This window comes from Rosa chinensis, chromosome 4 (assembly GCF_002994745.2).
Source record: "Rosa chinensis cultivar Old Blush chromosome 4, RchiOBHm-V2, whole genome shotgun sequence".
NCBI lineage: Eukaryota > Viridiplantae > Streptophyta > Magnoliopsida > Rosales > Rosaceae > Rosa > Rosa chinensis.
Genome location: NC_037091.1, coordinates 18,309,103 through 18,336,974, shown reverse-complemented (window position 1 = coordinate 18,336,974; position 27,872 = coordinate 18,309,103). Strand labels below are relative to the sequence as shown.

The window sequence follows — 27,872 nt, the reverse complement described above, 5'->3', positions numbered from 1 at the left end:
AGAAGAGCTTTGAAGGGAGGGGTATTGTCTTCAGGAGCCTTAATAATCAACTCGTTTTCCGGCAACTCTCCCAAATCTTGCCATCGGAGGATGACCGGCGGCGCTGCTTGTTCTTCAAGTTCATGGCCCATGGCTATGCGGTGTAAATCAAGCTAATTGTGGAGACGAGAGTTAGGTCAATGAAATTTGGGTTTCAGATTGAGGGTTTGACCAATAGGGATTGGGTTGATTTCAGGGAATCTGAGATTGGGGTTTCCCTATTTGGGATTTCAGAATGAAAGAGAGAGGAAGACTAAGATTTCTGGGTAAAGAAGAGAGTTGGACGAACAACAGAGCGAGGGAAGACTGAGAGTGAGACAGGGAGAGGCGCGATCTGGGGAGAGAGAGAGAGTAGAATGTGAGGGTTCAACGACCCCTGCCTTTTTTTTTTTTTTTTTACAAGTGAAGGAATGAAGGCCCAGCCTTCTAAATATTCATGCTTATGTGAAATCAATGTATTAGTTTTGGCGCTGCGTTAGGCATTACTCGTTCATACAACACAAATAAGTCATTTGGTTGTGGGATCATCAATCACCAGAAATATTTCAATCAAAATTTGAAAGTTTTGGGGGGAATGAGTGCTATTTTGGGGCAAATATACGCACATCCAAACCTTTCCCTCTTGCTCATACAACACAGAGTAAAAAACCGTTGTATGATATTTTGCATGCTACTCTCACACAACAGATATAACTATACTGTTGTACTATGTAGTACTAATTTTGAGCCAAATTTGAGTCGATCTAAGAGGGAAATCTGCCGCTATTTTTTTTATGATTCACACAACAGATTATTCTTGTAACCGTTGTGCAATGACATTCTAAACAAAAACTTCAAAATTTTAACCAACTTATACAATGGAAGTTTAGTAAACATGTTGTGTGATTCACTTTTCTTCATCACACAACACTTTTTTTTTTTTTTTTGTTGTGCAAAAAGTGTTGTGTGTTAACGTTTTTGGTGTAGTGACACCAACCGTAAGTCAATTGATACGTTGTTGACTTGGTTGCTCATGTCTCAGTATTTTGGATTAAAAGATGCACAATATCCGTAGAGTTTGAACCGTTACCACCCTGCAATATGGAGATCGAATTAAAGGTTAGAGAATTATGATATTCGAATGCAAGACTAGACACTGAAGAGTTGTTTCATTTAGGAGAGAAATTCCAATGAATTCAACTGCATATATATAGGTAATTGAAGCTAGCTTACGCAAGCTATTTTTCTACAGGACCTCAGATAGGAGCTAGGGATTTTTCGAAGAGCAGCATAAACTGAATAAATGAAGCAAATTCTCTTTCAAACTGAAACTGAATTTGACTACTGGCATGCAGTCTGTAATAGCTTATAGCTCCTCCTCCGTTTATATTGTATGTACCAAGAACAAGAAAAAGAAAAGCCCAAGAAAAAGAGTAGTTGACGTCAAATGGGTTTAGAATTATATATATATATATATAAAAATATATATATATATATATATATATATATATGGGTCTTCTTGTTGAATTTTCCAAGCATTTTTTCTCTAGGATTCGAAAATGGGGTGGGCTACCTATTCATGTGTCTCTTTGGGCAAAGCTCAAAAATTTTAGTACAATTATGCACAAGTGTGGAAATGCAAGAGTGAGGGGATAAGAACCTGAGAGTTAGAGTGTTCAACAATTGAATTTAGTTTGGAATTTAAGCCTTTTTGAGAAAAAGAAGAAGACGAAGAATGAGAGTTTGTGATGGACAGAGAGAATGGGAGAGCCAGAGAGGAGTTTGACTTCGATAATTCGGGAGTTCGGGTGAGTTTCGTCAAACAAACATACATTTAAACAAAATATGTATATATATATATATATATATATATCATATATTATATATGAGCTGAGGAACTGAGGAGTTGAACTCGGTCGGCTACCCTGCTAGTAAGAAAGTCGCGAACAAAGAATCTAAGATGTATAATTTTTTTTTTAAAGTGGGCTACTATGGGCTGATATATTAGTAATACCTATACTTGGGGGTTTTTCCTCTTGATTCTGCCTTAGGGCTAGATACGCCCCTGGTTGACGTCAAATGGGTTTAGAATTATATTATATATATATATATATATATATGGGTCTTCTTGTTGAATTTTCCAAGCATTTTTTTTGTTTTTCCTAATGCTTAAATTTGAGCCAGTCATCACAATTTCATCTCATCCAATTAGTCAACTTTGACTTCAAGATTGGCGGGCGCAATTTTTGCATTTCCCATTATATAGAAACACGCCAATTCTAATTCTAAATATACTAAAGACCATGTTTCTGAGATGAATTGACACAAAGTGGGGGTTGATTGGTTCGATTAGGTTTTGGGTGTCCACCATTTGATTTGAAAGTTTGGTTTGTCTGAGGAATCTGTATTTGATTGATTGCAGATAGAGGTTTTTCTCTTCTTCTTTTCTATGTTGCAAGTGTATTGCCTGCTTGCCTCTGTCTTTCTCCGTCTGGAAGGTGAGTTCTTTATTTGAGAGGTTTCGATGAAAATTCCTCATAACAGTCTTAATGTACTTAGATTGCAGGGTTTATTATGATTTGAAGTGAATCTAAAATTTCTATTCGTGTGTTGGGTCCCTCCTTTGCTTTTACACTTTAAATCCCTCGCTGCCTAAATTCAACAACACAAATAGTCTGCTTATGTCTACCGATGGTCTAGTCTCAATACTCAAAGTAAAGGAAGATACTGTTTGTTTTGTTAGAAATCAAATTTGGTATTCAAATCAATGGTATATTTATCATGTTTATTATGATCATCATTGTTGTACATGTTTATAAAATGATAAAGGGTTAAATATTGTTTTCTCCCTGAACTTTCACCCAAATAACACTTCAGTCCCTTGCCTTTTAATTTGATACGTTTACTCCCTCATCTCTCAATTTCGGACCAATAGGTCCATCCGTTAAGAATTGACGTTAAATCAAGGGTAAAAATATCTTTTTCCTCTCCTCTCCTCTCTCTCTCTCTCTCTCTCTCTCTCTCTCTCCATAAACAAATTCCCAATTGTTTTTTTTTTTGGTCTGATCCATCTCGGTGAGTTCGATGTTTCCTATCTTCTTCTTCCTTTCAGCTCTCTCTACTCCAGATACCTCCCTTCATCTCCTCTGCAACCTTCCCCTTCTCCTTCAAGTCTGAGACTTGTCTAATCTCAACAACATGTCATCCTCATCAATTCTTGCCAGCAACAAACCACTACCTTGATTCCTTTCTGACCATACTCTGCACCTCCTTCTCGGATTGTAGATACGCCGAGTCAGACCAAGTAGAACGGCCAGCCGCCAAGCTCTCCGGTAAAGCCATCCGTTCTTTCTGGTGTGAAGGTCGACATGGGATAAGGATCGGCCTTGGAATGTCTCGGAGATCCAGTCAGCGGTGGAGGTTACGGACTCTCCGGATCTGGAGCATTTGTCGGCTTGATTGACAATGAAACTCTGGTGCTGCTGGTTGTGTAGGGTTTCGAGATGGACCGGGTTGTCTATCATTATCTGATGGTAGGGTGTGCGAGGAATTCAGATTGGGATGGGGTATTTCGGCTGCGTCGTCGTGGTCAATGATAAGAGGGACGGCGGAGAACTGGTAGGGGAAGTTGGTGAGCTTGATTTTGCAAAAGCAGCACTACACCAAAAAAGTTAACACACAACACTTTTTGCACAAAAAGTGTTGTGTGATGAAGAAAAGTGAATCACACAACATGTTTACTAAACTTCCGTTGTATAAGGTGGTTAAAATTTTGAAGTTTTTGTTTAGAATGTCATTGCACAACGGTTACAAGAATAATCTGTTGTGTGAATCATAAAAAAAAATAGCGACAGATTTCCCTCCTAGATTGACTCAAATTTGGCTCAAAATTAGTACTACATAGTACAACAGTATAGTTATATCTATTGTGTGAGAGTAGCATGCAAAATATCATACAACGGTTTTTTACTATGTGTTGTATGAGCAAGAGGGAAAGGTTTGGATGTGCGTATATTTGCCCCAAAATAGCACTCATTCCCCCCAAAACTTTCAAATTTTGATTGAAATATTTTCTGGTGATTGATGATCCCACAACCAAATGACTTATTTGTGTTGTATGAACGAGTAATGCCTAATGCAGCGCCAAAACTAATACATTGATTTCACATAAGCAGGAATATTTAGAAGGCTGGGCCTTCATTCCTTCACTTGTAAAAAAAAAAAAAGAAAGGCAGGGGTTGTTGAACTCTCACATTCTACTCTCTCTCTCTCCCCAAATCGCGCCTCTCCCTGTCTCACTCTCAGTCTTCTCTCGCTCTGTTGTTCGTCCAACTCTCTTCTTTACCCAGAAATCGTAGTCTTCCTCTCTCTTTCATTCTGAAATCCCAAATAGGGAAACCCCAATCTCAGATTCCCTGAAATCAACCCAATCCCTATTGGTCAAACCCTCAATCTGAAACCCAAATTTCATTGACCTAACTCTCGTCTCCACAATTAGCTTGATTTACACCGCATAGCCATGGGCCAGGAACTTGAAGAACAAGCAACGCCACCGGTCATCCTCCGATGGCAATATTTGGGAGAGTTGCCGGAAAACGAGTTGATTATTAAGGCTCCTGAAGACAATACCCCTCCCTTCAAAGCTCTTCTTTTCTCTTAACCCACCCAATCCCAGTGCCGAATCCGAAACCACGACGTCCCCAGTCAACCCACCAATTCCTGGGAATGTCGAATTGCCTGCTGCTGTTAAGACTGCAATGGAGAAAGCTAGAGAGTATAAGTAGAAGAAGACAAGGACTAGCAAAACTTCAGGTAATGCTCGGTGAAACTTCATGTGCTATTGTAGGGTGTTTCTGAAGAATGAAATATGTAAATGTGAAAATGTAAGGGCTAAAATTAGGACTTGAATGGTTTCATAGGTGTTGAAGCAAATGAGAAAAACAAGGGAAAATTGTTAGTGTCGAGCATGGATTTTGTGGGACTTGGGTTTGCTACTAAGAAGGAGGGTAGAACACTGCCAGCTGGGTTGGTTCCAATCGCAGACGATTTTGCTCAGGGCAACTTGCCTGAGGTTGAGATTATTGTTGGGGACTCCAGTAATTTCGGTGCAGCCACACCCAAGCCTCAAGGAGATGACCCCCTGGATCTTTACAAGCCAAAGGTTTCTTCATGGGGAGTCTTTCCCAGACCCAATGACATTTCAAAAACGGTAATTACATATTACATATTATTGACGTGTATTTATGGAGTGAAGATGTTGAAACTGTGATACAGCTGATTTTGATACTGTGTTTAGGGAAATGGCTTTAAAATCTACTTGATTTTACAGAGGTTTCTTTTTTTGATCAGTTTGGTGGTGGGTGAGTTATACACCCCGGGGAAGTGCTTGAAACGCAGGAAGAAAAAGCTGCTAAGAAGGAGCGAACAAGACAATTAGTTGCTGCTTACAACACTAAAATGGGCTTGAACATTGATCCCAAGCTCAGATTGGACAGTGAGAAGGTTTGCTTCGCTTCTTTTTTCTTTTTGAATTAAAAAGCTTTTCTTCCCTAGCCTCCCTTGATTTTTATTGTCTTCTTATTGATTTGGAATCTTCATCTGTTTCGTTGAAGCTCAACTTCAAATAATTTTATTGCGTTATATGTTTCCAGCTCTATTCTACAGGGTTCTGATTTATCTTCATATTTGTCAGGAATATCAGATGCATTTTATGGTTGCTATGTACAATTTTTTGTTGTGGTTGACAACTTGACATACAATCTGTTATTTAGTCATACTGGAATGTTTGGTTGAGATATTTTAGGTTCTTGCAAGAGTTACCATATGTCTTCACTTATCTCAACTGTTTAAAATTGTTGATCACAAATATGTAAAGATATAAACCTGAGTCTTTGAAAAATGCTCCCTAAAGTAACCATATTAGACATTTTTGGAACCCAAATTTCTTGTATACTTTTAAGTGTTATAAACAATATCTTGATGTTATATTTGTGTTGACATTTTTCTCATTATCATCTCCTTCTAAAGAATTCAGTAGAACAATATCGTTTCCTAAAATTGATTACTTCTATGCAGACATTAAAGGATGGTGACTCATTGATGAACGTCGGAAAGCTGAAGGAAGCATTACCCTACTATGAGAAAGTTATGGATAAGTTACCATTCAAGGTAATGCTTCTTGCACATGTTTAAAAGAATATTACAAATGATATTTTGACAATGGTATAAGACTATCATACTCTCTAGTTCAATGCAAATAGAATAATGTACATTCCAAATAGATTTCTTTGCATAACTATTAGGAAAGCCTATGGCACATTAAAATATCAGTACATGAATGGTAGACCAGCTCCATGCAACAGGCCAACCTAGTCTACACTGCATGAAGTTAGTACATTAACATATCGGTACCACTGTATGGAGTCAGTCTAGCACAGTATCGAGCTGGTGTACTTCATTTACTGATGCATTGTACTATAGGCAAACCCAACTGTTGGTGTAAAAATGTGAAGACTTGATAAGATTTTAAGTGGCATGATATCTTTTATGGTATCAGTGTTACAATGGCAGAACTAACTTATAGGAGTTTGTTGTGTATGGGTGCTTACTAAATCTGAATTAAATGGGCTACCATGTCTTTATATTATAGAGCAGGTACAATTTTGGGTTGAAAAATTCTGAATCCAAAATCTGCCACTCGCTGATATTAAACACTAGTGACAGTGAAATAGCAATTACTGTACAGCATACACATTTGGAATTTTTTTTCCAGAAAAATTCAACATGATCATATTGAGCTTTTTCCAATGCAAGTGATGAATGTTAGAAATTTTATGCAAATTGAGCCTTTTGCAGTTCAGTTACTTTCATTGGCAATTCATCACTGGCCTACTAAGTAGCTACTTTGGTTCTAAATTTCCATGGTATTCATGGTACAGATATCTATCTTGAACATCAATTTTAATGTCATAAATGATATAGTTTGGTTCAAAACAATTCAGCCTTGTTTTGAGTCCTAATAAGTAAGTCCTGACAATTCAGCCGAACATGAGTTTTTTTTATTTTATTTTATTTTAATGGGTGTTTAGTTGAACACTAGTCACTTTTTGAAAATATTTTTGTTTAGATAACCAACCTTTTTGTGCTCGAAAGAACCTCGAGCATCTGCTTCCCTCCTTTTCCATCTTAACCTACATCTCAATCATGATATGATCTTCTTGTAAGTTCCTTAGACTGTCAATATGCATAACAATGTATATCGTAATTTGTATCTAACTCTCATTTGTGCAGATTATGACTCCGAAAGCTCGTGCAGACATACACATCAATCTTCCAGCACTTGAGAAGTTGAACTCGATGCTTATTGTAGGTGGCCTCTTATATGCCAGCAATGTTCATAGCACTTTTTCCTTTTCTTTTCCTGGCTTACATTAACTGATAATTTCTGTTCACCTCATTAATCTTTAATTTGGCAGGAAACACTTGATTCAATGGTGGATACTGAGTTTGGGTATGTAGAAGGTGGTAGTAGGGCTGAAGGATGAAACAGAACTCCAGGTCAGAGCAAGAGATGGTGGCTCCTATCACCTCAGGTACCAGCAACTGGACTCTCTGAAATAGCAAAGAATAAGTTACTTAAACAGGGTAAGGTGGTATATCAAGTATTCAAGGCTGCCAGAACCATCAACGAAAGTGTTCTTCTTGAAATTCATGTGCCAACCATTATCAGGGATGCACTTCCCAAGGTAGTGAAATTTTTTCTGGTTTAGTATCTTGATCAATCTCTTTGGTTTGATTCTGGTATGCAATTATAATGTCTCAGATGTAGTCCCATTTCAGTTAGACGTTCTAGTATTAGTGCTCAGAATGGTGATCGTGGCTTTTTCCTCTTTTTTTTTTCAGTCTTCTTTAATCAATCCTTGCATTTTTCATTGTCCAATGTCGTGTTATTGTTTACTGTAATTCTTTTGGTAGATTTTTTTTTTTTTGGGTTTTCTGAAGAAATAGTTTTCATTTATGGGTTCTTAATTTTTTTCAGTTTTTATTTTAGGTGAGTGGCTATTATTGCTTGTGAAATACAATGGTAGTTCTTCATTTTATCTGGGTGTATATTGTGCTGGGATTTTTATTATATTATTGGATTGACTTTTCTGGAACTCATGTAGGTCTATTTCCTACCTTTTTTTGTTTCTCTATGTTTGGTTCAACTATTAAAGTAAATTCTGGATTGCAGATGATGGTCGCATTCTCCTCGCTTTTCTCTAGTTTTATAGTGGAGAGGGTGGGAGAGAGAATTGGCTTAAGTTGCCTATTTGCACTCCTCTTCATTGCACTTCTTAGGACTGCCTATGAAAGTTAGTTTTGCACTTTAAGTTTGTATCTTCTCCTCTGTGTTCTTTTCTGGACTCGTATTTTGTAGGTAGCATGAAATCTCTTTGCTAACTATGGTTCTTACTAGTTGGTTGCAGAGCATGTAATGATATCAGATTGTACATGATTTTCCAATTGATTCCATGTATAGCAATTACAGGAATGACATTTGTGTTCCCATCTAAATATACTCACTCAAGTATTGGCTTTGGGCAGCAGGTAGGTCATTCTCATCATTTTTTTCCTAAAAAAAAAATAGAGTTGTTTACTAGCTGGTGTGAAATAGAAAATGAATGGGGCTAATCAAACAAATCATATTAAGAGTGTAGCAAATGACTAATATACAGCTCAGAGATGTATATGACTTCTATTTGGACAACTTGACTTGCAACTTTCAATATTTAAATCATAAGCATAACAATTGGATATACGCACTTTTGGATGGCATGCAGAAGGTTGTGTTCTGATGGATAGAAAGGAATTTCAACTTTCTGAAGCTTATTTGTTTGTATATAGGTTCTGGATTGGCTTTTTTGGCTGAGGTGTCTTCGGTTGGACATTTGGACAGAAATTGCAAACCACTCGCTTCAACTTTAAAGGTTTGACACCATGGCTGCACAGACTAAGTTCCTGGAATAGTGGGAAGACAAGAATTTGTATCAATTTATTGGCTATTGAAACCAAGTTTCTGCACAAACTCTATATGTGGCATGTTTTACGTAGTTGTATCAGCTTTTGGGAAATGCTTTTAACATTAAGAGATATATGGAATAGGTTTGATTACTCATTTGAGCATTTGCAATGTGTTTTCTTTCCAATTGATCAACTATCTAGACGTACCATTATTTAGGTTATAATGGAGCATTAATTTTGCCTAATTTTGATCACACAATGATCAGGTAACAAAAATGGGACAAAAATACATTGTAATCAATCATATCACACATCGGTTTTTAACGAATCAGTGTCTTCTGATTTACACTCAGACAACAGAATTAATTGAACCCAGGTTTTGTCCTGCATCTCTATTGCATTCTCATGCCACAAGCTTTGGTGAGTCCATGTCCATCTCTATTGCATTCGCAAGGTTTTTGTAGTAGATATTCGTATTTGTATTGCTCCGTTTATCATACATTTTGTTTATTATCATAGAGTAATCAATGATAACAGTAGGTAAGGCCTAAGTGCAGTGTCTGTAATTGTCTGCAGTTAATTTTTGAGCAAAAGGAGGGGTTTTTGACTTTTGGTATGTAGAGCTTAGGTTCCGGAATATATTTCTAATGTAGAATATGTAAGGAAACTAATCTGTCATATCTTTTATATTAAAGTTGATTTCCCCTAGATGTAAGTTGTATAATAGCTGTAACTTTCCTTCCATGTAATATAGGTAGTAAACGGGTTCCTGACTTGTAGGAACTGATTTCAATCACACTTGTATAAAGGAAACATTTCTGTATCAATGAGAATTATCTCTTCAGCCAATTGGTTTTTCTCTTTTACATGGTATCAGAGCAGGACTAGATTCTGACTCTTCTCATCTACTGCACTCTAACTTCTCGTGCAGCCTAATCCTCATTCCCTCATCATTCCGGCCAACATGGGCACCGACAATGTCCTCTTACCACCACCTAAAGATCACGGCAAGTCAAAAGCCGATTCCTCCGGTTCTCCTACATCTGAGATGTCGAAATCAGACCTCTCTAATCCCTTTTTCACCCATCACTCAGATCATCCAGGGCTAGTCCTAGTCTTTAAGCCCCTGAATGGAGACAATTACGCAGGATGGAAAAGGGCTATGACCCGAGCTCTGAATTCTAAGAACAAGCTTGGTTTTGTGAACGGCACAATAAAGGCTCCCTTAGAAGAAACAGACCCAGAAGGTTATGTGACTTGGTCGCGTTGTAATGATATGGTCCATTCTTGGATCATTAACACCATTGATTTAGAAATCACCGACAGTGTCATCTATTATCCTACTGCTCACGAAGTATGGGAAGACCTCTGTGAGCGATTCTCTCAAGGTAATGCTCCGCGTATCTTCGAAATTCAGCGAGAAATCGCTTGTCTTCGTCAAGAACAGTTGTCAGTTTCAGCTTATTATACAAAATTGAAAGGATTGTAGGATGAATTAGCTTCCTATTCAGAGACATCTCGAGGAGCACAAGCAGACTTATGCAATTTCTAGTGGGACTGAATGAAACTTACAGTTCTTGTCGTGGCCAGATTCTCCTGATGAACCCTTTACCAACGGTTCGACAAGCTTATGCGGCAGTCTCTCAGGATGAGAAACAACGCTCACTTGGTGCTTCTCATCTTGGTGCTGAATCACCTTTAGGCGCAGCGATGGCAGTACGCAATCCTGGAAGACCCACTTTCAATTCAGGAAGAGGAGGACGGTTTGAGAAGAACGATCGGCATATCCAACACCCAGAACGCAATTTTATGTCTCCAGAAGGACGCCGTTTTGATACCGAAAGGCAGCAAGGCTCCGGCAGGGGGAGACCACATTGTACCTACTGTGGAGATCCAGGCCACTGGGTACAGACCTGCTATCAACTGATTGGGTATCCCCCAGGTCACCCTAAAGTGAAACAAGGCATAGTTTTTTCTTCGAAGCAATCCAGAGCATCTCCTATGGCAAATCAAGTCAATGCGTTTGTTGAATACGATAGTGGGCCGATGGTGACATTTACTGAAGCCCAATTTAAACAGTTTATGACTGTTTTTAGTAATCAGACTTTGACGCCCAATTCAGATGCAAGCTCGAGTTCCAAAGAGAATGCCGTAACAAAAACAGGTTTGTCTAAGCTCACTTCCCGCAATTGGATTATTGACAACGGTGTGACAGATCATATTACTTCATCTACGCAATTATTACATAAAAATAACAATTGCTCATTCCCACCTGTTCTATTGCCTAGCGGATATAAAGTTAACATTTTTGCTAAAGGATCCTTACCTCTGAATACTATGTTTTATCTTCATGATGTGTTATCTGTGCCTAAATTTAAAGTCGACTTATTGTCGGTTAGTCGATTGATGAGAGGATTCAACTATTCAATGACTTTCTACCCATATTGGTGTATTTTGCCGGATCTAGCTACGAGGAGGACGATTGGTTTGGGTAAACAACGCAATGGATTACATTATTTGGTGGCACTAGCGACGGAGAAATCCATGCCCGCTCCTTCTGTTTCCACCAAACGCCAGGCTTGTCATCTTACCATCACCTCCACTGATCTATGGCACAACCGCTTAGGGCATGTGTCATCCTCTTGTTTAGGTTTCATTGCTAAGAATTTTTTGCATGTTTCCATTCTGTCTAATAATGCTTGCCCCATATGTCCTTTGGCTAAGCAGAGTCGATTACCTTTTCATACTAGTATCATCTCTTTTGTCAAACCATTTGAAATTATTCATTGTGATATTTAGGGTCGATATCGATTTCCTTCTATTTCTGGTGCTCATTATTTCCTTACCATTATTGATGACTATACACGTTTTACTTGGATCTTTTTAATGCGCCATAAAGATGAAGCCCAATCACTCATTAAACATTTTTTCAGCTATGTAATCACTCAATTTGATTCTCGTATTAAAACTTTCCGTAGTGATAATGGTAGTGAATTCCTCTCCCTTCGCTCTTTTTTCATTGATAAAGGTGTTGTTTTCCAACATTCTTGCGTTTACACGCCCCAACAAAATGGGGTTGTGGAACGCAAGCACCGACACATTCTTCAAGTGGCTCGTGCCCTCAAATTTCAAGCACATCTCCCTTCTCAATTTTGGGGGGAGTGCGCACTTACCGTAGTCCACATAATCAACCGCTTACCTTCTCCCACTCTCTCTTTCAAAACACCTTTTGAACTCCTTTACTTGAAACCCCCCTTCCTTCTCACATCTCCGTGTTTTTGGATGCCTTGCCTATACTACCAATGTTCACCCCTCAAATAAATTCGATCAACGTGCCATTTGGTCCATTTTCATCAGCTATCCCATCAGTCAGAAGGCCTACAAGTTGTTTGACTTGTCAAGTAAGAAAGTCTTTACTAGCCGAGATGTCCAAATCCATGAAACCATCTTTCCATATTCTACTCAGCCCAGTTCTATTGCCTCCTCCTTGGGCCATCAACCCGGCCCTATTCCCTTCCTCCCTCACCCATCCACTTCCACTTCAGCTTCTGACTTTCTTTTTCTCCTGTTGCGTCGTCTTCCCCTAGTCCCTCTGTTTCGTCGTCCCCTTCTCCTGCTCCCGATCCACCCAATTTCCCTCCCTCACCTCCGCCACCATCTTCGACAGCCCCACCGCCCTCCCTTCGCACCTATTCTTGCTGTTGTTCGACGCGGCCTAGGGTCCCCGACTCTGTCCCATCTGACCCGTCTTCGCCTGTTCCTTCTTCTTCTTCTCCGGTGTCGATCTCTACTTTGCCTATTTCTCCTTCTTCTCCGGCGCCGGCGCCTCCTTCCCCATCACCCCTCCCAGCTCCTGCTCCGACTGCTGACCCCGACCCACTTCCCCATCCCGAGCCGGCCCCTTTTCGTCCCTCCGGCCGCCAGACCCGTCCACCAGACCGCCTCACCTATGCTATCTGCTCTACCGTTTCCTCAGACCTGTTGTCCTCTTTGCTGCCAGGTCTGAACCACGGTACCCGCTACCGCTTGGCTAATTATATCTCTTATCATCAGTATCTGCCACACCATCGGGCTTTCACAACCACCATCAGAAATGTTAACGAGCCACGCACCTACTCCGAGGCTGCTTTTCATCTTGAATAGCAGGATGCTATGCTTTCTGAACTCCAGGCTCTTCAAGCCAACCGCACTTGGACACTGACTCCACTTCCGGCTGGTAAGGTTCCTATTGGTTATCGTTGGGTTTATAAGGTGAAACACCTAGCTGACGGTTCTGTTGAACGGTATAAAGCCCGTTTGGTTGCTAAGGGTTTTACTCAGTTAGAAGGGGTCGATTATCAGGAGACTTTTTCTCCTACTGCCAAAATCATTACTGTTCGCTATTTGTTGGCTTTGGTTGCCGCTCGTGGTTGGCAATTGTATCAATTGGATGTCAATAATGCGTTCCTCCTTGGGGATTTGACTGAAGAAATCTACATGTCTCCTCCGCCTGGTCTTCGGCCACAGGGGGAGGAGAATCTGGTATGCCGATTACACAAGTCTTTATATAGTTTGAAGCAAGCCTCACGGCAGTGGTTTGAGAAATTTTCTGATGTTGTACGGTCAGCCGGGTATGTCCAATCTAAAACTGATTATTCATTGTTCACTAGAAAGCATGGGGATTCATTTATTGCACTTTTGATTTATGTTGATGACATATTGATTACCGAGAATGATTTGAAGGCTATTGCTGCACTTAAAACCTTTTTACATACTCAATTTCGTCTCAAAGATCTTGGCGACTTGAAGTATTTTCTTGGTATTGAAGTTTCGAGTTCTAAACGTGGTATTTTTATATGTCAACGTAAGTATGCTCTGGAGATTATTGAAGACACAGGGTTACTAGGAGCTGCACCTGTGGATACTCCCATGGAGAAAGGTTTAAAATTGTCTGATCATAGTGATTTGCTCAAAGAGCTCGGAAAGTACAGAAGGTTAGTTGGCAGGCTTATATATCTCACAGTTTCACCCGACATCACTTATGACAGAACCTGCCCCAGATTTCACCCCGAAATCTGAGGTGGCCCTGCGGGGCCCACCTTAGAAGAAATTCTGCCAAAAATTTGGAGGAACTTCCCCTAAAATGGACTACCCAAAACCTGTAGAAAGCATATTTACACTTCTAAATCATCCATCCTTATTCTCCTGGAGCCACCCTGCTCCCCAAATCAACATCAACCAAATTCACAACACACAAGTCTCAACTTAACAACATTAATTCCTCAGGTAATCAGAGCAATTCTAATAGAAAGGTAAATAAGGAAAACCTAATTCAAAGGCAAACGCGGAAGCCATGCTGTTGACTATGCCTCAACTCCATGTACGCCCGACCTCAACCAATTCGCCTGCAAACTGGGCATTTGAAACCGAAGGGCCCAGGGGAAAGTACATAAAATACGTTAATGTGAGTGGACAAAAATAAACAATTTTAAACAAAAGGGATTTTATACTTTCCCACATTTATTTCTCTAAAAACTTCCGATGCATGCAATGTTTAACGAGAATAAAACAAGAGGAGTTCCACTCATGAAAACCGACTAGCCCCGCTAGTCACATACGAGTTAAAAGAAAGATTTGGAACTCTGATCTCAAGGAAAATAAGACCAGCCCCGCTGGCTACAGTGAAAATCAGACTAGACCCCGCTAGCCCAGCAATAATACAATGAGTAGGGGAAGATGATAGCCATACAAGTGAGCCTCCCAGGCTCGGGTGATAGCCTCCCAGGCTAAAGTACTCCCATTACTCCCGTAATATACCCTTACGCCACTAAGTGTAGCGATAGGATACTGGGCTTCAGAATTACTGTCACAGAGACAGTAACCAGCACCACAAAGGCGGAGGGCTTCGGTGATCCCATCACCTCGCCACAAAGGCGGAAGATCAATGCTAGCAATGATGATAGTCACCCAAAGTATGGCAAAAGAAAATCCGAAAACCACATAAATCCATAAATACATAAGGCTTCCCCAACTCTCGCACAAGAATTTCCAATGACGTGTCCCACACGCCAAGATAATCTCAAATTCAAAAATAATTGGGCAAGAAATAATAAATAATTATAAATTCCTTAGGAAATCCCATTTCCGATAATATTCCAGAAAATCTCAAAAATCAAAGTATAAATAGGAGAGAAAATAATAATAAAACATAATCTCCATAAATCGAAACAAAACCGATTCCAAGATCATCATCAAGGCATTCCCAATGCCAAAACCGAGAGTCGATAAATAAATAAGAAATATAACTCCATCGAAATCCCATTTCGAAAATCCTTTAAAAATCTCAAATCGAAATGAATTATAATTAGAGAATAATTCCGGAAGTCACCTCGGAAATAAGATAATTCACCATTAAGATTATAACTCAAAAGCAATTTCGGAAACGAATCAATAATGAAAGTATTTATATGAGAGAATACGAAATCAATTTATAATCTCATACTCGAAAGGTAAATCGATGAATAAATAGAGCATACTTTAAGAAATAATGCATGCATCAATTACTTAAAAACAAAAGTCCACTGACAGTACTATTCCGACGGTCACGCATTCGAGTTCCATCATCGAGCAATAGCTCGGTACGTCGTCCTGTACACAAATATATTCCGTGAATAATTCTTAAACAATTTAATATGATTCCTAAACTCAATTCCTCATAAATTACATCTCCCATTCTCCTCGGATTCAGCCCAAATTATACCACTAATACCAATTCGTTAATTTAAAGGTCTAAGGCAGAATCGGGAGATATCCGACGGTCGGATTCTCGTAATTCGATAATCGAAACCCTAAACTTCAAAAATTCATAATTAATTCCAAGTTTCTCCAAAAATTACCAAACTTCACATACAAACTCTACACAATTTATAGGATTTAATGGGCTAAAAACCGATATCAAAGCACTGCCCTACACGCCTCCACGCGCCACCCACAGTGGCGGCGCGTGGCGCTCACGCGCCGGTGGTCACCACCTCCAATGGTCACCAAATTTTGACAACAGCACCTACTCAACACACTGATCATTTTTCTCAACTACAACACATCCCAATTTTACCTCGAAGAGCTCCAATTTAGCCGTTGAACACAAGCCCAGAAAACTCAAGAACCCTAGAATCGGGTTCTCCTTGATTCTCCTTCTACACTGCAAAACGTGGCTCAAGGCTAGGGGCAAAACAATCCTTGGCAAAAACCGCGCCTTCGACAATGGTTTGGTGGCCGGAAACGGCCGGAATTTCCGGAAATCGTCAAAACTCCCAAACTTCTACAGTGAACTTCACGGCTCAATTCCGAGCTCCACCGGCCGAGCCACCGCAAAACACCACCACTGGCGTGACAAGGATGAGGAGGCGAGCTTGCCGGTGCCCAGATTCCGTCGTGGGTTGGCCGGAGGAGGAAGAAATCGGAGGAAGAAGCAATCGGGTCGAAAAGGGAAAGGATCGGGGGAGAGGAGAGAGAAAAGCCTGGTAGGTTTTCAAAAATGGAAACTTACCACAGTAACTTGGCTATTTATAGAAACTTACCACATGAACAGTAACTTTAGTATTTCGCTTATAACTTTCGCATACGGACTCCGATTTTTACGTACCACATATCCACGCGCTCGGTTTAACGTCCTCTACAACTTACATGAAGGAAGTTTTCTCAAATTTTGACCCGAATAAAAAGTCAACTTTTAGGGCCACTAAAAGTACTTAAACAACCGTAAAAGTGGAAGTAACGGTCGTTTACCGTCCAAATAACTAGTAAACTGCTAATTTAAGATACGGGACGTTACAACTTATGCAATCCATGTCCTCAGTAAATTTATGAACCAACCAAGAAAAATGCACTGGGAGGCAGCATTGAGAGTAGTACGTTATCTAAAAGGTGCTCCTGGACAGGGTCTGTTTCTCTTCCATTAATGATCTAAAGTTGAGAGCTTATTGTGACTTTGATTGGGCAGGATGTCCTGTCACCAGAGGATCTACCACCGGGTACTTTGTCTTTCTTGGACCTTCCTTGATTTCTTGGAGGTCAAAACATCAAAAAACAGTATCCTTGTCTTCAGTAGAGGTAGAATATCGTGCAATGACAGGAACGTGTTGTGAGTTGACTTGGTTACGTTATCTGCTTAGAGATCTGGGCCTCTCTCTTCATGAACCAGCCTTGCTGTTTTGTGATAACAAGGCAGCACTACACATTGCAGCCAATCCCGTATTTCATGAGCGAACCAGACACATCGAGATGGACTGCCACTACATTAGAGACAAGATTCTAGATGGTTCAGTAGCCACAAGGTATGTGAATTCTGCTTATCAGCTTGCCGATGTCCTTACTAAGCCTTTGGGGAAAGATATCTTTGTTCCTATGATTCGCAAGTTGGGAGTGCAAGACATCCACTCTCCAACTTGAGGGGGAGTGTAAGGAAACTAATCTGTCATATCTTTTATATTAAAGCTGATTTCCCCTAGATGTAAGTTGTATAATAGCTGTAACTTTCCTTCCTTGTAATATAGGTAGTAAACGGGTTCCTGACTTCTTGTAGGAACTGATTTCAATCACACTTGTATAAAGGAAACGTTTCTATATCAATTGTTAGTGTGAGTCATTGTTACCTATTAGGAATAGGCTACAAGGGAATATATTGTTGTAAATACTTACCTTGTATGTGTTGTAGTACAGTAGTACACAATAGGTGTAGTACGATTGTAATCTGTTTATATACACCACAGAATGGGTGTAATAATATATCAGAAAATTATTCTCTCAATTGTGTCTTATTTGACTTGGTATCAGAGCAAAGATCCGAAGAGGACTTTGTCTCTTTCTTTCGGTTTTTTCTCAATCCAAGGAAAAACTATTGGGTTAAAAGCCAATTCTTTGGTCAGGCTTTGAAACGACGTCGTTTAGACGTCCTCTTCCTCTTGTTTGTTCGCTCGACTTCATCTTCAGCAAGAGCCTTCGCTCGCTCGACTGCGTCTTCAGCAACAGATCGCCCAGACCTTCAGTCCAGACCGGCTCGTCTTGTGTCCCAGACCACCTCCATCTCTTCAGCAACAGACAGATCGTCGAATCCCATCAGTCAGGTGTCGCCCCGCTTCCGAATCCCATCAGTCCGGCGTCGCCCCGCTTCCGGCCTCGTCTTCGTCTGTCTCCGACATCAGATCGGCCTTCGTCCTCTGTCGTTTACCGCAGATCGCCGAATCCCATCAGTCCGGCGTCGCCCCGCTTCCGGTTGTCCTCTTCCTCTGTCAGAACCCGCTAAACTCGGTAACCGGGTCAACTCAGTAACCCGGTCCACTCAGTAACCCATTCAACTCGGTAACTCGGTCAACTCGACCAACTCGGTCAACTCCAATAGTTTTCAAAAAAAAAAAAAAAACAAATATATTATATATATATATATATATCGCTGCAATTGTTGGAATATCCTCTTTTTCCGCTGCATACTCTGTGATTTTTACTACTGAATTGTTGTGATGGGTGGTGATCAAAGTGAAGGTCAGGGTTCTAAGACCAATGAGGTTCAGAAAGTTGAGGTCTCTGTTAAGAGCTCAAAAGGTGGTTCTTTTGGTGGTACCAAACTCACTGGTACCAATTTCCGAACATGGAAGAAGATTATGTCCGTTTATCTTCGCGGGATACACAAGATGGGACATGTGACAGGAACAATCAAGGTTCCTAGTGAAGATGACATAGAAGCCTATGCTAAGTGGGAAGATGATGATGGGTTAGTAATGTCTATTTTATTTAGAGCCATGACTGATGATGTGCTACAGATGGTAGAGGAATGTGCAACTGCTGAGGCAATATGGAAGACGTTAGGAGATCTCTATACAAATGAGTCTGATTTTATACAGGTTCATGAACTCATGTGCAAAGCTGCAGGAATGCAACAGAATGGGCAACCAGTGTCAGTATTTTTCACCAAGCTGAAGAATGTATGGGCTGAAATTGATCAGAAGCATCCCTGCACGATCAAGAATCAGGAAGATCTTGTGTGGTACCAGAAGGAGAAGGAGCTAGAAAGGGTTCATGTCTTCCTGAGAGGGCTTGATGAGAAGCATAGCAGTGCCAAGGGAGAATTGCTCAGAATGACAGACCCTCCTAGTTTGAACACAGCTTTTACATACATCCTCAAGGATGAGTCTCAGCAGGAAAGTGTCAAACATGCACAGGTTGAAGTATCTAGCCTAGCCATTCAGGCAAAGTCACCTGCACCTTTCCTTCAGCAACAGAGTTCAGCCCCACTTCATCAGCAAGGTTTCCCGCAAGGCTTCTCCAACCGTCCTCGTCCTCAATGCTCTTATTGCAACGATCTTGGGCATGTTCGGGAGACTTGTTGGAAGTTGAACCCACATCTTAAACCAAAAAAACAAGGTTATCGCCTTAAGGGGAAAGCAGCTGCGGTTCACTTGGTCCAAGAACCAGATTTCTATGGAGTGGCTGGCCAAGATCATCATACAGCAGGTGGAGCTACCCCTACAGCCTCTATAGCTGGTCGAGGTAAAATTGGTATGGCTTTACAGATTTCTAACTTTGTTGGTTCTGATACATGGATTATTGATTCGGGTGCCTCCGATCATATGACTTATGATAAATCATATTTTACTGAATTGTCTTCCCCATCAGTGTCCTATGTAACCAATGCCAATGGTGAGGCTTTTCCTGTGTTAGGGTCAGGGTCAGTGCGTATTACTCCTACCTTAGAACTTCATAATGTGTTATATGTGCCTGACTTATCTCATCACTTGATATCTGTCCCCCAATTGAACACTGAGTCTAAATGCTCTGTAACCTTTTACCCTATGTATGTGATTTTTCAGGATCTTCTCACCAGGGAGATAGTCGGTCGGGGGTATCTGAGGGGCCGGTTGTTCCATCTGGATCAGACATACGCAGGAGAGAAACCAGGAGCACCGTCCCGAGCCGCTTTGACTTCGACTTCTGATAAGTTAAGTGAGATTTGGTTGTGGCATCGCCGTTTAGGGCATCCATCTTTTAGTCTTATGAAGAAAACCATGCCTACTCTGTTTATTGGTGTGGATGAGTCAGTTTTACATTGTGAAACATGTGTCTTGGCCAAGAGTCATCGTGCTACTTATTCTCCTAGTATTTCTAATAAAAGTGTTATTCCTTTTGAGTTGATTCATTCTGATGTTTGGGGACCTTCTCGAGAGCCTACTGTCTCGGGTATGCGATATTTTGTGTTGTTTATTGATGATTGTACAAGACTGTCATGGGTTGCTCTTCTTAAAACCAAAGATGAAGTCTTCCCTGCTTTTCAAACCTTTCGTAATCTTGTTCAGACACAATATCATAGCACCGTTAAAGTCCTTCGTTCTGACAATGGGGGGGAGTATGTTAATCATGTGTTCCAAGAGTTTTTTCAAAACCATGGGATTGTTCACCAAACCACGTGTCCACAGACACCAGAACAGCATGGAGTGTCCGAACGGAAAAACCGTCATTTACTTGATATGGCTCGTGCCCTTCTTTTTAGTGCTCATATGCCTAAGTATCTTTGGGGCGATGCTATACATGCTTCCTCTCATCTTATCAATCGTCTTCCATCTAGTGTCCTTCACAGCAAAATTCCATTTGAGGTTCTCGCCTCTCATGTCTCCTTACCATCGTTTCACAATCTTCCAGCTCGTGTTTTTGGTTGTGTTGCCTTTGTCCATGTACCAAAAAATCAGCGGTCTAAGTTGGATGCCCGGGCCCTTAAGTGTGTGTTTGTTGGCTACGGAGGACATCAGAAGGGGTACAAGTGTTATCATCCACCCACCAGAAAGTATTATGTCACTATGGATGTTACTTTCTTTGAAGACATGAGTTATTTCTCCTCTTCAGATACAGCTCTTCAGGGGGAGAATTCATATTTTGAAGAGCTATATCATGGAGAGGGGGAGGAATCAGAGGGAGAAGGAGAAGGCACACAGCCAGGAGGTATTTTGACGGATCCAACTATTAGCTCGCCTCTTCCAGCAGCAGAAGCACCAGTTTCCATCACTCAGAATGAGGTTGAAGACACAACTGCCCCTCCTGCCATCGCTTCTACCCCTGACCCACAGCTTCCTGGTACTGAAGATCATCCATTTGAGGTATGTCCATCCACTGATACTAGTAGTAGTGAGTCTAATGGTGAGCAATATGTGTTACCACATAGGACCACTCGAGGTCAATCAGCCAAAAGATATGAACCTACTCTTACTGCCAAATCAACATATCCAGTAGCCAACTATATGTCCACTAGGAGGTTGTCTAAGTCATATGCATCATTTGTGAATCAAATATCTGCTGTATCAGTACCTAACAAAGTGCAGGATGCATTGGGGGATCCAAAGTGGAGGAAGGCTATGGATGAAGAGATGGAGGCGTTGCAGAAGAACAGTACTTGGCAACTTGTGCCTCCACCACAAGGCAAGAAGGCTGTAGGCTGTCGTTGGGTGTTTACTGTGAAGCATAATGCAGATGGATCAGTGAATCGATACAAAGCACGTCTTGTAGCAAAGGGATTTACTCAAACATATGGTATAGACTATGATGAAACTTTTGCTCCTGTTGCCAAGATGAATACTATTCGGGTTCTGCTCTCGTTCGCTGCTAGTTTAAACTGGCCACTCCGACAGTTTGATGTCAAGAATGCATTTCTTCATGGAGAGTTAGCCGAGGAAGTATACATGAGCCTCCCACCAGGGTATGTAGTTGATTCTCCTGGTGAGTTTGTATGCAAATTGAGAAAGTCTCTGTATGGTCTCAAACAGTCACCTCGTGCTTGGTTTGGAAGATTTTCACAGTTCATGCGGAAGATTGGTTACAGGCAGAGCAACTCAGACCATACCTTGTTCCTCAAGCATCAACAAGGGAAGGTAACAGCTCTAATTATCTATGTGGATGATATGGTAATCACTGGTAATGACACTGTTGAGATGGATAGACTGCAGAGACAGCTAGCTTCTGAGTTTGAGATGAAGGACTTGGGTGAGCTTAAGTACTTCTTAGGAATTGAGGTAGCTAGGGGGAGAGAAGGAATCTATCTGTGCCAGAGGAAGTATGTTCTTGACTTGTTGACAGAGACAGGTTTATTAGATTGCAGACCTATTGATACTCCTATTGAGCAGAACCATGGTTTAGTTGAGTATCCAGATCAGGTACCAACTGACCGAGCTCGCTATCAGAGGTTAGTTGGGCGCTTGATTTATTTGGCTCATACCAGACCTGACGTTGCGTATGCAGTGAGCGTGGTGAGTCAGTTCATGCATAATCCGAGTGAGAGTCACATGGATGCTGTTATGCGAATTCTGAAGTACTTGAAGTCAGCTCCAGGTAGGGGAGTACTATTTTCTAAACACAACAACATTCTTGAGGTTTGTGGCTTCATAGATGCAGATTGGGCTGGAAATATCACAGACAGGAGGTCGACATCAGGTTACTTTACCTTTGTGGGAGGTAATTTGGTTACATGGAAGAGTAAGAAACAGAAAGTTGTGGCACGTTCTAGTGCTGAGGCGGAGTATAGAGGTATGGCTCACGGAGTGTGTGAATTGTTGTGGCTGAGAAATCTGTTACGTGATCTAGGTTTCATACTCAAAAATTCCATGCAGTTGTATTGTGACAACAAGGCAGCTATTGACATATCACAGAATCCAGTACAGCATGATCGTACTAAGCATGTGGAGGTTGATCGTCACTTTATAAAGGAGAAGCTAGATGCCAAAATCATTAGCTTTCCTTTTGTTCCAACTGAAGAGCAACTTGCAGATGTACTTACCAAAGGAGTTTCCAGAAAGGCGTTTTATGACTCACTAAGCAAGTTGGGCATGGTTGATGTATATGCGCCAACTTGAGGGGGAGTGTTAGTGTGAGTCATTGTTACCTATTAGGAATAGGCTACAAGGGAATATATTGTTGTAAATACTTACCTTGTATGTGTTGTAGTACAGTAGTACACAATAGGTGTAGTACGATTGTAATCTGTTTATATACACCACAGAATGGGTGTAATAATATATCAGAAAATTATTCTCTCAATTGTGTCTTATTTGACTTCAATGAGAATTATCTCTTTAGCCAATTGGTTTCTCTCTTTTACAGAATAGGCTGGAAAGGAAGCTTCTTCTTCTTCTCTTAGAGGGGGTCATTATTATTGTAGAGGAATTTGAATGTTTTCTTTTCTTTGCCCTTTTTCATTTGCTAGACTTTAGAAACAAAGCTATTAAGTTATTTCCAGCATTCTCTTGTTTTCAGATGGCTTGGTTGATAGATAATTGGTCAGTGTTTGATATGTAGGATTCAAGGAAGTACGGGAAGAGGAAAAAGGTCAAATGGTTGGTAATGTCTTCAGCAATGTTGCTTCAAACTATGATACAATGAACATTTTGATGAGTGCAGGATTACACAGATTATGGAAGGATAGGTTAGCCTTTTGAAGACTTACTCTGATGCTTGTATATCAAGAAACAATTAGCATGATTTCACTTTCCCTTTACACTGCTTTATGTGGGGCTTTTCAGATTGGTTTCAAAACTGAATCCTTTTCCTGGAATGAACCATCTTGACGTGGCTGGTGGAACAGGTGAGCTTGTGATACTCAATTATATGTTACATTTGCCAAACTGTATGGATTTCATTATACTTAAAATTATACTGTTACATTTGTCATTTATGCTTTACATCTTTAAATATCTTATACACTACTAGTTGGGTCAGCTTTTGGCATTTTTCATTAATCTTGCATGCTTTTCATAAATTATCAAATCGAGTTTGGGTTGAGGAGGGATCTGATCAAGGGAGTGGACTGAGGATGCCGTAATCCAAAAAAGGATATATTTTTCTTACAACAACATATATATACATGTAATATTCCAACTTCCAAGAATAACTAAATTTCTGAAGTCAAACTGGACTTGTTTAGGGGCTGATATGGCACCTTCCCATCCCATAGTATAGCGTGAATGGTGATATTGCAAATATACCTGCAGGGTGCAGGAGTTCATCTACCAAATAAAAACCTTGTTCATGACATGAAATTTAGCTGCTTCAATGCTACATGACTGTGTATCTTCCTAGTATGGGACAATGTTGAAATCAATTGCTTGTGGTTTCTTCAAAATCTTTGAATCATATATGTTGATCGTACTGTTAATTTTGTTTTTGTTTTTGGCAGGTGATGTTGCTTTCAGAATACTAGACAGTATAAACAGCATCAAACGTAGAGCTTTGCTGAATGTTCTTGAAGATGATTTACAGGAAGAAACTAAGGTGTATGTATGTGACACCAATCCCAACATGTTGAGTGTTGGTAAAAATCGGGCCTTGCAGAGAGGTAATATTAATGTTATAAACTTGGAGGTTGGTTGGATTGGACATTCTTTTATTCATGTGATAAATAATACTTCTTTTGAGTGTAAGATTGGTGTACTGAAATGTGTAGGTCGTGGAGAAGATAAATCCCTTCTTTGGGTGGAGGGAGATGCAGAAGCCCTGAGTTTCGGAGATAATACAATGGATGGTTACAAAATTGCATTTGGGATCCGGAATGTCACACACATAGAGAAAGCACTTTCTGAAGCTTATAGGTATGGTACACAACTCTGTGCTGTTTGATAGGTTCTAACAGATAATAACTAATACAAGGCAAACTATCACTGTTGTAGTCACCTGAGTAGGTGATCGCTCTCTGTATCCACCCTTTCTGCACTTTGTGTTGCTTAAACAAAATGACTTCTCTTCTCAGAAGAAAAATAGAAAAAAGATTACTTTTTTGTATATGCATCAAACTTTTTGTTGTATACAATTGGATTATGTTGATGTAGATAGTTTCATTGTTTTTGGCACATTAGGCTACAACAATGTTTCTTTTCCTAAGTAATTGATGGTTATATAGGTTGAATAGTTAATCTGTCCATCATTCTAACTGTGTATTTGGTAGTTTTCAAAATGATTCTTCCTACATTGGCGCTTTTAAGAATGAAAGGAAGGATTTTGAGACCTCCGATTGCTGTCTCCTTTTCTCTTTCAGATATTATAGACAGCTAGATAAACAGCTACAACCTTTTTAAGACTATTGATCCTCTATTGCTTGCCTTACTTAAAAGTGAATTCAAATATGTTAAATGGTTTCCCAAGCATGTGATATATGGATACATTCCCTTATCTAACAAACATATGGATGTATTCCTATTTCCTAGTCATATACTTGCTTGCAATACCAATATCTAGAGCTATATTTGGTTGAGAGAACCAGATGAATATCAAATAGTAATTTTTTGGTGTGGGGCCAAAGCCAATGTTGCACATCTTACTATTTTTGTGCACATGAAGTTGTAAATTTTTCCTTCTATGGAAGAAAACAAAGGTTTTGTTAGAATGGAAGAAGCATATATGGATAAGGAGTCCACAGCTAAGTGCTTGAGATTTGTCATTTATGTCTGGAGTTTTATAATGATAATGTTTTGTGATGGAGGTCTTTCTCATTGGGGGCAAGCTGCTATTATTTATTCTGTAGGAAGGGGTATCAAAATAGTTTGTAAACTGATTACACTTAGTTGTTTTTCATGATTTTGTTAACAGGGTACTAAAACGGGGAGGAAGGTTCCTGTGCCTTGAACTCAGCCATGTAGATGTACCTGTATTCAAAGACTTGTAAGTGTTTTTATACTTTTAGTTAAGTTGAAATTGCACTTAATAACAACGGTCTGCTGATATCATCCTAATCATTTTAGTACATGGAAATCATAGTCTCATGGTCTGCTGTATAGGATCTTCTTCTTAGTAATCTTAAGGAATAGATTTCCCCTAACTGTATGATGTTTTTGTGGAAGTTTAACTACCCATCTATCTACAAAAAGAAAGAAAAGAAAAAAAAAAAAAGTCCTACTACCCATCTGCTTACTAGAAATTTTATTTTGAAATTTCTTATCCCCTCAAGAATGAATAAAGAGTTGGCTTTGATTTGTATTTTTCTCTTTCCAAGAGCCTTATATTAGATATTATACACACTTGAATGTTCATATACATACCATTTTATATTAACCAAAAAGTGCCTGTGACTGGAGCTTGATGGAATATAGTTTGTGCCTCAATGAATTTCCGTAGAGATTTAGCCAAGATTGTTATCATGAAGCTGTAGGCTGTAGCCATGTTACAGTGGCCAACCATGCACATTTCCATGGTTGGCACTTTCTGTTTCATTGTCTGTATAGCATGCTCCACATCGCACGGTGACAATGGCACCATAATTGTGGCAACACCACTCACGAGATCATTAATAAGGTTTTGAATGTGTTAGGCAGTCTATATTTTAAGGATCCGTGTTTTGATATATATGGTTTGTCTATTTCGTTTTCCAGCACAGGTTTATATTCATCTTCCGACTTGAATACTTTATTCCAGTATTATATGCATTTTGTTGGAAAATTCTTGTGTACTTTGCCAATTGGGATGGGACAACTAAACGCCAAATCAGAGCAACCATTTTGCTTTTGAAGCAAGAAAAAAAGCTCAAACAGTTTCTTCCAAAGGTCTGAGTTGCACATGAATGCTATGGTGCAGAGGGAAAGAAAATAGTAGAAGTTGAAGTGCTCTAATTAGTGGATTAAGTATAATTTATTTTGTCTGGTCTAGGTGCATAATGTTCTGTTATTTTATATTTTAGTTACATTGCAATTTTAATTTACTTAATTCATGATGGAAATAAGCTTACTTTAGTGTTCAACTGAGTTCTTGCCCTAAATAGTATCTTGGATGTTAAAGTGCAGTAATCCATGTCATTAATGCTCCTGTATGCATTGGTGTACATGATTTGGTAATTAGAAAGATGGGAGTAAACCTTAGCCAAACTCTGGCTGCATTGCCTCGTATTTCAATTCAATTTAAGTTGGGGACACCTCGTTTATAGCTCTGAAATGTTTGTACGGACTGTTTAACTGAGGTGCTGCTGTGTTCCTTTTATTTTTTATTTTTTGCCTTTCCCTGGCATGCATAATGAAGGAGACATTTGGAATATGTATGTATGTACAATTCATCATGTTTGTACGTAATTTGTGGCTTTTGTTATATCCCCCTTATAATTCATCTGAATTGATGACTGCAGGAGACATTTGCTTCAATGATTGCAGATGCAGGTTTCCAGAAGGTTGAGTATGAAAATCTAGTTGGAGGAGTGGTAGCGATTCATTCAGGGTTGAAAATTTAGTAATGTAGTTGAAAAAAATTTGGTAGTTAGGTTTCTGGTAGCTCTTCAAATCGAATCCAAGACACTAAGTAGGTTACAATAAATAATATCAAAGTCAATTGATTTTTTTTCTTTTGATCGAATAAAGTCAAATTGATTGGTTGTATATTGTGTCACAATTTCATTGAATGAGCCAGAAGAAAACTGGCTACAAGTATGACAGCATGTTCATTTGTTTGGATTACATGGTGAATCAACTAAGCTATGAAAACTGTTGGCGTGAGTCATACTTACCTTATTTATGTAGATATTCTGTAATATTATGTGATCTGTAATATCTGTAGTATTATTAGATTTACTACTTGCTTTAGGAGTAGTACTTGTCTTATTAAGCACAATTGTAATTTGTATATAATTCCTTCTTGTAAGGTGAATGAAATATCTAAGTTATTCAGCCAAAATTGTCTCTTGTTCTTTGTTATAATTTGACTTGGTATCAGAGCAGAGATCCGATCTTGGACTCTGACTCATTGTTCTTTGATCCTTGACTCTTGTTCTATGTGCTTGGATTTGTTCCTTGTCCTTTGATCCTTTCATCACCGTTGCCTTCTTATATTTCCAAGTACTTTGTTGTTTTTCCTTCCGCTGCCTATTC

General features: G+C 39.7%; 1 protein-coding gene and 1 long non-coding RNA gene across 3 annotated transcripts; both read left to right on the top strand.

The window, feature by feature from the left end:
- Positions 1–5,022: 5,022 nt before the first annotated feature.
- On the top strand, positions 5,023–6,475 carry LOC112199881. 2 transcript variants are annotated; one of them, XR_005809098.1, is made up of 4 exons: positions 5,023–5,227; positions 5,368–5,520; positions 6,094–6,186; positions 6,363–6,475. It is a non-coding gene; the product is annotated as an uncharacterized LOC112199881 (long non-coding RNA). The 2 variants fall into 2 exon arrangements; XR_002936084.2 differs by lacking the exon at positions 6,363–6,475 and having other exon boundaries at positions 6,094–6,187.
- A 12,043-nt stretch (positions 6,476–18,518) lies between these two features.
- Positions 18,519–27,238, top strand: LOC112198921 (2-methoxy-6-polyprenyl-1,4-benzoquinol methylase, mitochondrial). Its single transcript, XM_040518669.1, has 8 exons — positions 18,519–18,615; positions 23,332–23,458; positions 23,556–23,617; positions 24,209–24,367; positions 24,476–24,620; positions 25,615–25,686; positions 26,797–26,848; positions 27,137–27,238. The coding sequence occupies exons 1-8, from the start codon at positions 18,519–18,521 to the stop codon at positions 27,236–27,238; spliced, it is 816 nt and encodes a 271-aa protein (XP_040374603.1).
- The last annotated feature ends 634 nt before the right edge of the window (positions 27,239–27,872 follow it).

Coding starts and splice junctions, on each gene's coding strand:
- LOC112198921 (XM_040518669.1), top strand. CDS start 18,519: ATGGGTGGTGATCAAAGTGAAGGTCAGGGTTCTAAGACCAATGAGGTT. Junction 24,368..24,475: donor AAATCGGGCCTTGCAGAGAG/GTAATATTAATG, acceptor TGAAATGTGTAG/GTCGTGGAGAAGATAAATCC. Junction 25,687..26,796: donor GTACCTGTATTCAAAGACTT/GTAAGTGTTTTT, acceptor TGGATGTTAAAG/TGCAGTAATCCATGTCATTA.